Below are 13587 nucleotides of genomic sequence, written 5' to 3'. Positions count from 1 at the left end.
GACACAGAATTAGCTTTGAGCAAGAGATTAATGGTTGCTATTTAAACAAGCAGGGATGGGAGCGGGTGGCATTCTGTAGAGAGCAGGGTTTTTGGAATTTTTGGTTCAGGACTCTGCATTGAGAGGAGTCTTCATTCTTCATGTTGGAACTTATGCTGGGAATCAGACAGTTTTTGCAAATATTTACTTACATTTCCCATTTTATGAAATGTTTTTGTTTGGGTTTGTCTTGACAATAGTTAATTTTGTCGCAGGCCAGCAGGTGCGACCATGGTTGGGATGCATGTTGTTGTTTGATGCAGTGTGACTGCTTCTTCCATTTCCTTATGAAAGGAGCACTCAGCCTGCGTCCCATGGATATCTATTAAGAACAACTCCATATCTTCCAAGTGCCCTGGGGAAAAAATGGGACATCTTGTGTTTTTGGCGAGATCTCGGCAGCCATTTTGGGTGCTGCACTTTTGCATGCTCTCATGCTGTGCTCTCGCCCTGAAAAGGTGCTTTTTTGGAGGGAGGGACCACAATCTTGCACAGCACCCAAAAAGCACATTGGGGGGAGCAGGAGTGAGGCGCAAGTCTCATGACTCACTCAGGAGTGTGTCCCAGAAGACACACATCCTGGTTTAGGGCTTGAAAAAGTTGGACAGCATGCAGCTGCTGCATTGCCACTTCTTCTTTGCAGGCAACTTGGCATTCCATTCCTACCTACATGGCAGTTGGATTCCTAGATTGCAGCCCAGGGGTTCCTCTTTAGCTTTAAATTTGCTGCTGAGAGATGAGACAGCCCACAGTTTCATCTACTTGCTTTTCTGTCAGTCTTACCCAACCACCTCTCTTTTGAGATCCTTTTAACTAAAGATGGCAAGGACTGAAACTTGAACCTTCTGCATGCAAAGCGTGTGCTTTGTCACTGAACTCAAGCGCCTGCAGAGGAGGAGCTCCAGAGAACTGATCCAACTGCACACAAGAGGGTCCCCATTCTCATTAGCCAATCTCACCTGAAAAGGGACTGGGGAGGAATCTTCCTTTTTATCCGTCCGTGTGATGTAGTGACCATCATGGGGTGCCACAGGGTTCTGTCTTGGGCCTGGTCTTATTCAACATCTTTATCAACGACTTGGATGATGGACTCAAGGGCATCCTGATCAAATTTGCAGATGACACCAAACTGGGAGGGGTGGCTAACACCCCAGAGGACAGGATCACACTTCAAAACGACCTTGACAGATTAGAGAACTGGGTCAAAACAAACAAGATGAACTTTAACAGGGAGAAATGTAAAGTATTGCACTTGGGCAAAAAAAAATGAGAGGCACAAATACAAGATGGGGGACACCTGGCTTGAGAGCAGTACATGTGAAAAAGATCTAGGAGTCTTGGTTGACCACAAACTTGACATGAGCCAACAGTGTGATGCGGCAGCTAAAAAAGCCAATGCAATTCTGGGCTGCATCAATAGGAGTATAGCATCTAGATCAAGGGAAGTAATAGTGCCACTGTATTCTGCTCTGGTCAGACCTCACCTGGAGTACTGTGTCCAGTTCTGGGCACCACAGTTCAAGAAGGACACTGACAAACTGGAACGTGTCCAGAGGAGGGCAACCAAAATGGTCAAAGGTCTGGAAACGATGCCTTATGAGGAACGGCTAAGGGAGCTGGGCATGTTTAGCCTGGAGAAGAGGAGGTTAAGGGGTGATATGATAGCCATGTTCAAATATATAAAAGGAAGTCACATAGAGGAGGGAGAAAGGTTGTTTTCTGCTGCTCCAGAGAAGCGGACACGGAGCAATGGATCCAAACTACAAGAAAGAAGATTCCACCTAAACATTAGGAAGAACTTCCTGACAGTAAGAGCTGTTCGGCAGTGGAATTTGCTGCCAAGGAGTGTGGTGGAGTCTCCTTCTTTGGAGGTCTTTAAGCAGAGGTTTGACAACCATATGTCAGGAGTGCTCTGATGGTGTTTCCTGCTTGGCAGGGGGTTGGACTCGATGGCCCTTGTGGTCTCTTCCAACTCTATGATTCTATGTGAGTGAAATGTACCCACCAGGTTGTCGCAATGGGAGATGTTCCTGGATGCAGCACCGTTCAGTCAAACAGCAGGGGAAAACATTAAAAGAAGGAAAGCAGGCAGGTCATTTGGAAGTGAATAATGGTTTCACAGCTACTCAAACGGTGCTGGGAAATTCTGCTTAGTTTGTGACAGTGAATGCTTGGGGACTGCAAACATACTTGCTGACTCAAAGTATTTTGGCGCTTGAGGCAGAAAGTCCAGTTGACACAGGCTGATTAGTGCAGGGTGCAATCCAGTGGGTAAATTCTCACGTGCAAGCCTTGTGGGAAAGAATGGCTCCGTTTGTCTCCTCTGCCTGCCCCCCTCTGCCTCTCCAAGTAGGACTCCTAGTGTGCGACTCTGCAGATGGGAAAATCAGCTGATTTGAAGGGCTATGGGGAACTCAATCAAGAGAAGTCCTGGGTGCCTCCTCTACTAATTCAGTTGCAGATTTAAAAAGTACCGTATTGGCCTGAATATAAGCCTCACTTTTTGCCCAGATTCCAACTGTGAAAAGTTAAAGTGTGGCTTATATTCGTGACCTTATGGTATGCAGCCAGGCACGCGGGGCAAACAGCACCAGGAGCGTGGCAAAGCGACGCCTGCCCGGTGCCCTCTCCCCCAAGGCTCGGAAGGGGAACGGCCGCCAGCAACACAGCACGCCCCCTCCCCCCAGTATACAGCCAGGAGCGGAGCAGCGAGGAATGGAGTGGCTTATATTCGGGTATTTTTAAACAAAATTCTCCCCCCTCCATCAATTTTAAAGGTGCGGCTTATATGCATGTGCGGCTTATATTCAGGCCAATACGGTAAATGGGGGGGGGATTCCTGGTTTGAAGCCAGCAGCCTGTGACCAGGTGATGTTACTTGCCACACCAGTAGCCTTGCACTAGTGCTGATGAGTTTCCTTGCCCTCTGAATTGCCCTCTGCGATACTAGGCTGCTGCGAGAGTCCTTGCCTCCGGTTCCCATCCACTTACTTTATTTATTTATTTATTTATTTATTTATTTATTTATTTATTTATTTATTTATTTATTTATTGCCTCGCAATGTAGACTGTGAGATTGGGCCAGGCAATGAATTTGAGCAATGGATTGCCTTTGACTGCTGCTATGCTGTCAGGAGACGGCGCAAGGCCCTTTCCGTGGCACGCCACAGCTGAGTCACTTCAGATAGCAAAAGCCATCCATTTCCCCAGGAGACGCTTTCCAAATGTAAGGCTGATTTTATGAATTGGGAAATTGAATCTCTAATGAATTAATATGGGTAGCAAAGCTTGGACAAATGTGATTGGAAGAAGAATGGGGAAGGCCTGCCAAGTGGCCTTATGGGAGCTTAATGCCTTAAATGACAGGGAGTTTATCGCAAATGGATGGGTTCAGTGGACAGATCAGACGGGGCTTGCTTCCAGGCTGTTGTTTCTGATGTGCTGTGCATGCTGCTCCCAGTTGGAGAATGCTTCCTATCCTCGTATATTACCCATTCCCCCCAGACCTGGAACTGAGGCTGAAGGATCATCTTTTGTATTCTGTAAGCCAGCCATAGTGCCCGCCAGCTGCTTTGGACTACAACTTGCATCAGCCCACCACCAGCCCCCATAGGGGGCACTAGGTTAGGAAAGACTGCTATAAGCAGTGTCTCTTGTATAACCGCTATTATGATAAGGAGCAGTGAGGCGGATTGTACAATTTTATAGCCAGGGTTGGGGAGAAAACTAAATAACATTTCCTGAGAGTGCTGGCTCTTTTTGTCAGGATTTAAATTCCCGACTCTCGGCCAGTTGGCAACTATCCTGGCATCAGCTTGCCACTGACACCTTCGAAATGGGTCCTGGCAAGTCTAGGAACAAGAGTACCTGTCTGCCATAGAATTTGGTTGTTCGCTGCCCTATAACCCTAAATGGTGTGAGGGTTGGCATGCAAAGGTTCTAATTAAGGAAATAAAATAAGTAGACTATACACACATATTCACAGTTTCAGTCTGCAGCGTCTCCGGTTAAAAGGATTCTACAGCTAACCTTGGGAAAGACCCCTGTTTAGAACCCTGCAGAGTTGGTGCCAGTCAGAATATACAGAATTGGACTACATAGACCAGTGGACTGACTTGGACCTCATCCATACTTCCCCTTGTCCTTGCCTAGAAAACACAGGGTCTGTGTGGTCTCCCCCTTGCTCTGCTCCTTTCCCAGGGAACACCCACTTAGCTTTAAACTAGAACAAACAGCAGCCTACAGAAAACCCCATGCTGCTTGTTCTGATTGAGCAATAAAGACCGGTTTTCCCTTTGGGGTGGAGGGAAGCAGCAGGACAAGGTGAAGTATGGATAAGCCTTTGCTATAAGCTACTTTTATATTCTCACTCCTTAGGCCCAGTTTGTTTAGACTTGCCTTCCTTCACCCCCTAAATGGCTTCATCATTGAAGATATTTAACATGCCCTTTCCTTCTAACTGGAGATTATGATAAGCTCGTGGCTTCTGTCAAAAACAGATAAGGTGTGTCTACCTCCTCCTTCCATAGTGCTTGACTTCCCTTACACCACAATATTCTGTATTCATTCCACTCGCTGCTGCCACCAGCCGATGCAGGGGAAAGCAGAACAAAACATGGGAATGTTCTAGCCAGTATTACCACACAAGGGAAAAACCGTATGTGTGGCAGCTGTTTGTGGCAAATTACATTTACCTCAATATTTATCCCTGTGGGTGGTAGCTTTTGATTATGAAGACATCTAGGGTGCCACACTTCAAAAAAGACTATCTCCTTTTGTTAGTAGTAGTAGTATTTGTTATTGTTGTTGTTGTTGTTGTTGTTGTTATTATTAATCTATATTAAATCCGTTGACAGTTCTTGTAACAACTAAATTCCAGTATTTTGGAGGCCCCAAGATTTGAAAGCTCAGAATTTGCCCATCTGAACAGCTGATACCCAGCATTTTCCCATCCTGTTGGTATCCAAGTCTCGCTACTTCCTTTCTCTCCAGAAACATGGGCCAAAGCCCCACCAAATCACACCCCCTTGTTCTCTCCCCTCCCCTCAGTTGATCCAGCTGTGCAATCAGTCCCATTGTCAACCTGTTGTCCTTTAGCAGCATCTTTCAAACAAGACATTGAAAATTTTAAAGGCTGGCTCAGTGACTGTCAGCAGAGGCTTATTTATAGGAGCAAACAATGTCCGTCTTGATGTGGGAGAAAGTAAATCAAGTGTAAAGGAAACAGGTTTCTTCTTGTCAGCACTTTGAAGAAAAACCATTTGAATTTTAGGTGGTGCATCCCAACTCTGTCCCCACACCTCCCCCTTTTTTTTAGCAGAAGAAACCCAAAAAGGATTAGGAAAGGCAAAAGAAAGTAGCTATAGTTACCTTATGGAACTCCTTGCCACAATAATTTACATGGCTTTGGGAAAATATTAGACAAATTTGTGGAGGATAGCTGGGCTATCAGCAGGTGAATAGAACCTCCAGATTCAGAGACTTGGGGTAAGGGACAGGTGCTACTCTCATATCCTGCTTGGAAGCATCTGATTGGCCTCTGGGAAGGTAGGCTACAATCTATGGCCAGTTGTCAGGGATATTTGGAGTAGTAGTCCAACAAAAACTTGCAGGTTCCAGTTTGGAGAAGGTTGATCTAGACTGGGACCATTGGGCTGGTATGTACCTTTCAATATCAAGAGTGGCATAATGTAGACTCGTGCAATCAATACCAGCCCTGCAACAACATTGGATGTTGAAGCAGCAATTACATCTCTGAATGAGACAATCCTCAGCCCTGGCGCAATGTTGGTTTTGGAGAGAACCAAGCTACTGGAGACCTTCTTTAAGTAGAGATGCCAGGAATTGAACCTGGGACCTTTCAAAGTTATTTTAGCCTTTTTTTGGGGGGGGGGGGAGCCATGATGGCTTACAGCCTAAATTAGAAAACGTAAGCTGACAATCAATAAGACACATCAAAGATTCATCAGCCTAAAAAGAAAGCAGGAAGGCAATGTCTTAAATTTTATGCATTAAAAAAAAAAAAGGCAGGCAAGGTATGGCCCTTTTGCAAGGGTAATGTTCCGGATGCGGTTTGCACACCTTAACCTCTGTGTGACCTCCGTCAGCGGGGCTCTGGTTGTCTGCTGGTTTGGAATATTTATATATCTCACAGTTGCAAGTTCTCTGGCCACAAATAAAAGAGCCTTGAAGCTAACAAAAGTTACTAGTCTGCCTTTCCCCGTAGTAGCCTGCTGGGGCTAGAAGAAGCAGGGGGCAGAGAAGTCCTGTTTTTCCCCCTATAGCAGCCTGCTACATTTCTGCACTGGGTACAATGGAGTGTGGAAGGCACTCTGGCCTTTATCCACCAGCCCACTCCCTTGCCTGCACTCAGTTCCTTCTTGCCTGTGGCTATGAGACTGAAGTAAAAATTTAAAGCCATTAAGTTGTAAAAATTGGATGTAAAACATAAAATGTAGAACAAAATAAAAGCAATAGTGGAATAAAATGAAAAACAGTGACAGTACAAAAGATCACTGAAACACCAAAAAGAAAAACCTGAAAAGCCTGAGGAAAAGAAGAAGATGTCTTCACTTAGTGCTGAAAGAACCACCACATAGACAACAGGCAAAATTCAAGCAGGTTTCCATTTTTAAAATGCCAGTGTATGCATTTTTGCACACATTTGTTCTGATGACATATTTTTGTATGCAATTTTGCCTACTATAAAGTAGGCAATTTTGTAGCAATTTTGCCTACTATGCATTTTTGTGCATTCCTTTCCCCCCCTTTCAAATATCCACATTTCGGTCCACACTTTTCCCTGATATGTGCACTTTTTGACTGGAGAAGTGCAGGGAAGAGTGAGTTTCACATGGCAGCTGCATTTCAGCTCACACATTCTCTAACCTGGGCTTGGGAAATGCAAATTAGATGGGCTCACATTAAAATATTTAGTAACAGAGGGTTCATCCACACTTCTGATTGTCCAGTGCCAGGAAAGCACAGGTCGTAGTGTTCTTTCTCTTGCCCTGCTCCTTTCCCAGGGGAAACCCACTCTTTAATGCTAAATCAGAGCAAATGTCAATCTTGAGAAAATCTAAATGGCTGTTTGCTCTGATTGAGCTCTGACAGTTTTCTTGGGTTTGGGTGGGGAGACAACAGTGGGACAACAGGATGTGTGAACAAGTCTCCACTGTCCTTGTGTGCTGCCAAGGAAGAATACTGCTGCTGCTATCTTAAGGAGACTGATTCCTTTCCGCAGGATCATTGTGGTTTTAAAATTCTCTATGTGGGGGCAGATAGGCACATGCACCAAACAGCTTTGTGGTCCAGCCACCCCTGAAAGGAAGCCAGTTTTGTAGTGCTGGACCACTAAAGAGTTTTAACAAATTAAGCATTTGCAGGAGTAGAGGTATGGAGGAATGTTTTGGCTATGCTGGGCTGAGCAGTTGTTCTATTATGGTGATTGTTTTCTCTCCAACTAATGGCTGCAATTTGGAAATTGCACACATTAGGTCAAACCTCTTGAAATCCTTTTCTGACCTGGACTTGTTAGGCCAGGAAGCTCCGGCAAGCTTGTCCGTGGAAGTGAGCCAGCATCCAATTATGCCTTCCCTAATGGCTCATTACTTATCACGAAAGACCACAATGCTCACAGATTCCAAGAGAGAATGTGTAGTTGTGATGGAGAGGCATTTATGGTATGGAACAAAAAGATCCCCAGCTAGCAAGGCACAGAGGAAGGTGTGCTCTGATGAATCCCAGCATTGCAGGGCAGACGTCTGAGACAAATCCAAGGGCCAACTTGAGTTTGGCATAGAACCAGCTGATGTCTCCTCCAGTTGTTCTGGAATCTTTCAGCTTTAAATTTCACTCACGAGTGGTTTGAGGGCCAGGGAACCCCCATACAATGGAAGGCAAGAATTGGGTCAGAAGATGAACCCCTGAAACAGCCCTTTCCATTCTGGTTGCATTCCAAATCACATCATCCCTGACCATTGCATTGGCCATGACAGCTGTTGTGGCTGATGAGAGTTGGAGCCACACAACATCTGGAGGGAAGCATGTTTGAGAAGGCTGGCCAAAAGCTCCGTGCATGTAAGCCTGAGTAGACCTTTCAAAGTTAATAGACATGACTTGGGCTTGTCCACACTTCTGCTTATCCTGTACCTAGGCACAGGTCTGAGTGGTTTTGCCTTTGCCCCACTTCTTCTCTCTCCCCCCTCCCGCGGGTAAAGCCTGCCCTTTAGTGCTAAATCAGACCAAACGGCGATCTGCTGAAATCCAGATTGTTGTTTGTTCCGATTCAGCAATAAACTGTGAGTTTTCTCAGGGGGAAGCAATGGGGCAAACAGAAGTGGGAATGAGCCCTAACTCAGTAGGTCCATTGTGGGTCCATTTCAGTGGTCCATTGTGATTATAACCTAGTTGGATACTGCAGAATCAAAAGCCCTACAGTGTAACAGAGACCTGTGAGCAAAACCTATTGAAGTCGATTTTCCTTCTAGATATGTGTTTTGTTTTGGGATGGCTGCTTCTGAATCTCAGCTCCGAGACTACAGCATTCAAATTGCTCATGTGTGCCTGGGCTCTTGTGCCCCATAGCTGAAACCCCACCCATGGTGATGGGCACTGCCCAGTGTACAAGAGTGGATGACAGGACAATAAATTGAAGGAAGACACCACATCTCTTTGGTCCTGGGCTATTTAGGTCTCACCACACTGAATCTAATAAACGTTTCACATTCTATTACTGCGTGTGGCTCTTCCATTCTGTCTGGGAGTGAATTATGTTAAAGTAATATGGATGAGCAAAATTAGATTACATAGAAATAAAGTAGAGTAAAAGGGCAACCAGCATATTGGAAAAGAGAGATAGTCACCTCCAGTGCCGTCACAAGAGCGTACAAAGACTTTCAAGGGGGAAGTGTACTGGAGAGAGGGGAGTTCAATAGGCAGTTTGCTCATGGACTAATGTTAAGGGACTAACTGACCATCCAATGTAATTCTCCTTGCCTATGTAGAGCCAATTCAGAATAGTTGGCATGACTCTCAGTTATTTTCTCATAGGCGCACACGCGCACACACATACACGGGGGGGGGGGGGGGACCGACCCCTACACATGGAGCTGCTAACAAGCCCCAGATGCTATCAGACTGTTCCTGTTGCTCCAAACCAGGTTATAAGCTGGTTATACTGTATTTATTCGAGTTTAATGCACTATTGAATCTAATGTACACCTCAATTTTCAGAACCTTGAAACCCCAAAAAAGGTATTTGCTGTCGAATGTAAATGTGCCATCAAATCTAATGTGCACCTAAATTGTTGCACTGTAATTTGGCCAAGAAAGGTGAGCATTAGATTCGAGTAAATACAGTATCTAATTTTACAAAGTATTGGCATCCCTGCAGAAGGACAATTGCTCCTTAACTTCTGTGACATTCTGTGTATTCTAACCTTCCTCTCAACTATAGGTCTACTGGAGACAAAAATAGTTTCTCAGTAAATCCATATTAATGGCCCCTTAAAATACCGGTATAGGCATGAACAGCTAGCCTTCACTGTGGAGCAATTTAAGCATAACCAAACATCCTATGGTTTTACATGACAAAAGAGGTACAACTAGTTTGATAAGGCTCTTGTAATCTACAGCAGATTTGTATTTTGCTAAGTTCAAATGCTGTCACATCATAGCATTTCTCTCTGATCTGCTTCTTCTTGTTTTTTGCAGTCTCTCTCCAGGTGAACATTGCTCCAAATAAAGTGGAGGTGCCTGTTGGAGAGTCCAAATTCTTCTTGTGTCAAGGTGAGTAATGACTTCCCACTTTGGCTGTTCATAGCTGCTTGGGGTGAAACATTATTGGTTAGTCAGCATATTGCTTGTGGAAAGGCAGAATCCCTTGTCTTAAGATCCCATTACAAGGTCCCTTTACACTGTTCCACGGATGCGGGTGGCGCTGTGGGTTAAACCATAGAGCCTAGGACTTGCCAATCGAAAGGTCGGCGGTTCGAATCCCCACAACGGGGTGAGCTCCTGTTGCTCGGTCCCTGCTCCTGCCAACCTAGCAGTTCGAAAGCATGCTAAAGGTCAAGCAGATAAATAGGTACCACTCCAGCGGGAAGGTAAACGGCATTTCCGTACGCTGCTCTGGTTCACCAGAAGCGGCTTAGTCATGCTGGCCACATGACCTGGAAGCTGTACGCCGGCCAATAAAGCGAGATGAGAGCCGCAACCCCAGAGTCGGTCACGACTGGACCTAATGGTCAGGGGTCCCTTTACCTTTACCTTTACCAACAAATTTGGAGACCACCTTGAGTGTGCTCTCATTCTCCCAGCTTTGCACAAAGATTACTGATCCAAAGATGTTGTAAGCATTTTCCACAGAATGGTGGAATCACCCTTTCCTCTAACATAAGCCAGCAATTCCATGCATATCCAAGTCCCACTGAAGACAGTGGGGGCTGTTTCCTTTAAATGTGCATACAATTGGGACAGATGAAGGAGAGTCTTCAGGAAGTTGTCTTGAGACATGATTTTGGCTGTTGGGTGTAAAAGCGTACTGAGAGTACGCAGAGACTTCCATTTTGGTGGGACATGTTCAGAAAGCTTCTGTTACTTGTCTAGATTCTAGAGTTTCTTTTTTGTGTGCGCTTGGATTCCAGTGTATTGTAATCTGTGTCTAGACCTTTGGTTATAAATTGAAACTAACTGTAAAGAGTCTGGCACCTTCTATATTGCGGGTGACAGACACCCAAAGGGTTTAGGAAACATCTCCGGTGTCCTCTTTTTAATATATTTCAAGCCCTTTCTTGGGGAATTCTAGAACTGCTGTGAGAAAGCTAACTCGCCCCACCACCACTTTAAGCCTTGTGAATGCTTTTCTAATTTTCCCTGGGACCTGAGCTGCAAGCGGTCAGTGTGTGAAAGCAAATGAATGCATAGCAAATCCTTACAATCACAGTGCCTATCATCTGCAGTGCAAGGGCTCCCATGAACAGCAGGGTGTTAATACGTCACAAATTTGAACCTTCACCCACCTATGACTTTATTCCTTGGTGTTCAGTAAAGCTTTATCACCTGTATGGTGGGCCCCAAGAGCAGTGATTCTAAGAGGCCGCCCCACACCTGCCCAGATTCTAGGGGGTTGTCTGAATGATTCCTAAGGAAGAGGGAACATCCAATGGTTTTTATCCTTGAACATCTTACCCTTTTTGATTTAGTGACTGGAGATGCCAAATCCAAAGACATCTCCTGGTTTGCCCCCAACGGTGAGAAGCTGACGACAAACCAACAGCACATCTCAGTGGTGCGGACGGAGGATTCATCTACTCTCACCATCTACAATGTCAACATAGACGATGCTGGCATTTACAAATGTGTTGTCTCCAGTGAGGAAGGTGATGTGGAGGCCACACTCAACGTGAAGATTTTCCGTAAGATACCTGACCTATTTGCTTTCAAAGGGTGGGAGAGTTAGGTGGGATGGCGATTTTACAATGTCTGTCAGGAACATTGTATGCTTACATTTGTTTATCCCAATGTCTTCCAGTTTGGGGAAGAATGTTGATGAGTTTCAGCCCTTCAGACTAGGTGTCATTTCAGCTACCAGGGCTTTCTACTGAGGACACCCCAGTAATGGTGCCCCACCCCAAAACCTTTATTGTCCCATCTCTCATAGTTTAAGAAGTGGGCCTCACTGGGTTCTATGTCAAAGGGACCCCAGATGCTGTTCTTGTCTTAGGCTTCTTTGTGTTCTAAATATTTTTGGCTCATGTTTTATTGTTCTTCTGTTAAGCATTATGTATTTTCCTTGTGACTGGTCACTTTGTGGGTAAAGGGAGGATATAGATATTTTCAGCCAACTGATGAACTAATTAAAATCCTAGAGTCAGCATGGCTCACTGCAATCTGGTGATCAGAGCCTATTGAACCCTGCAAAACAAGCAAATGATCCCTGTGTGGTTTTGTTTTTCCTTGTCTCGCTTGAGTTTCCTAGAGCCACCTGCACTGTCAGAGCCTCTTGTAGTCAGAGGTGTACATAGGGGTTGGTGAAACCAGCCCCCTCCAGGGGTGCAGCCCCCTGCAAAAATCTATTGAGCATATGATGTATATATGTGAGGAGACACAGCACTGCTGTCATGGTGAGAGCGAAGGAGAAGCTTCCCATCCTTCTCATACTGCGACACGAAGGCATGTGAACTTTTTCTTCCTCCCTCCTCGCCTCGCTCTCACTCCAGACACTGAGTACTTGGGTCACATAAAATGTGGCTACTGCTGTACAGTGATTTTTTTTTCCAGTCAGGGGGTGCCAGTACTGCTCCTTGCTGCGGGTGCCGAAACAGCTCCTTGCCAAGGGCACAAGGGACCCTAGGCACACCTCTGCTTGCAATGCTAATGGCTTCAGCACACTCAGAAGAGCCAAGATGGTGACATGAGCAGCAGCTTCTGCCTTCGCTTTGCTGTTCTTTACATTTTAACTTTTGCTGCTGACCTTATTTTTCTGGATTGCATTGGCTGATAAGTGCAGTGGGGTACTGTGCCTCTGTTGGGACTTCAGGCAGACTGTTGGGTGGATACTCCAGCTTTGGCTTTCCTGCACGAAGCAGGGGTTGGACCGGATGGCCTTACAAGGACCCCTCCAACTCTATGCTTCTGTACTTAGTATGTGTCACGCTGCCTCTTGGGTGTGTGAGGTCAGACGTGGTTAACTCTCTCTGCTTGCTTTCCAGAGAAGCTGACTTTCAGGAATGCTCCCAGTCCACAAGAGTTCAAAGAAGGAGAGGATGCGGTCATTGTGTGTGATGTTGTCTCCTCGCTGCCTCCCGCAGTCATATGGAAGCACACGGGCAGAGATGTTGTTCTTAAAAAAGATGGTAAGATGGTGGTGAGGAAAGAACTTTGAACATCTTTATTGCAGGGCCAGAACCTAGTTGTTGTGAAATATGAAAGGGATCACCAGGCATCAGGAAGCAGAATGAAGCACTGAGGCTGCCAAACAGACCTTGTGGGGCTTAGTGCAGGTGCATAAGAGGTGGGGAGCTTGAGAGCCCAGGACTAGATTTAGGATACATTTTTACGTCACCTACTAAACCTCCTTGCTGCAGCAACTGGGCTTCCTGTGTTTATCAGCTCTTATTGCTGGTTTGGTTGGACCCAACTTCTTCCAGGCCCTGGTGAGCTTGATTATGGAAACTAGGAGAGAGAGAGAAATGCTGTTCAGATTAAGCTTATTGTCCAAGATGAACATATCAGGGATAGCTGTACAAAAGAATCCTAGGTGGTCACCATCAAGCTTTCTGTTCCATTTTTCTCTTGCAGTTCGGTTTGTTGTGCTGCCCAACAACTACCTACAGATCAGAGGAATAAAGAAAACAGATGAGGGGATGTACCGGTGTGAAGGAAGGATCCTGGCTCGTGGAGAGGTTGATTTCAGAGACATTCATGTCATTGTCAATGGTGAGTTAGGAACATAGGAAGCTGCCTGCCTTATACTCGCCAAGCTACTCGCCCAGCCTTCCCAGTATTCTCTACAACAGGAGAGAGGAGCCTCAGGGCCACAGTGGG

General features: G+C 45.6%; 1 protein-coding gene across 18 annotated transcripts in view; it reads left to right on the top strand.

Annotated features, from left to right (window-relative positions):
* Positions 1-13587, top strand: part of NCAM1 (neural cell adhesion molecule 1) — a 216157-nt gene that overhangs the window by 127206 nt on the left and 75364 nt on the right. For all 18 annotated transcript variants that reach the window (XM_077919472.1, XM_077919471.1, XM_077919477.1 and 15 more), the window contains exons 2-5: positions 9754-9828; positions 11244-11456; positions 12753-12896; positions 13342-13479. In XM_077919472.1, the coding sequence (XP_077775598.1) occupies positions 9754-9828; positions 11244-11456; positions 12753-12896; positions 13342-13479 (570 nt within the window). The remainder of the gene's footprint in view (positions 1-9753; positions 9829-11243; positions 11457-12752; positions 12897-13341; positions 13480-13587) is intronic.

Source organism: Podarcis muralis, chromosome 15, assembly GCF_964188315.1.
Source record: "Podarcis muralis chromosome 15, rPodMur119.hap1.1, whole genome shotgun sequence".
In the NCBI taxonomy this organism is placed as follows: domain Eukaryota; kingdom Metazoa; phylum Chordata; class Lepidosauria; order Squamata; family Lacertidae; genus Podarcis; species Podarcis muralis.
This window is presented reverse-complemented; position numbering and strand designations above follow the sequence as displayed.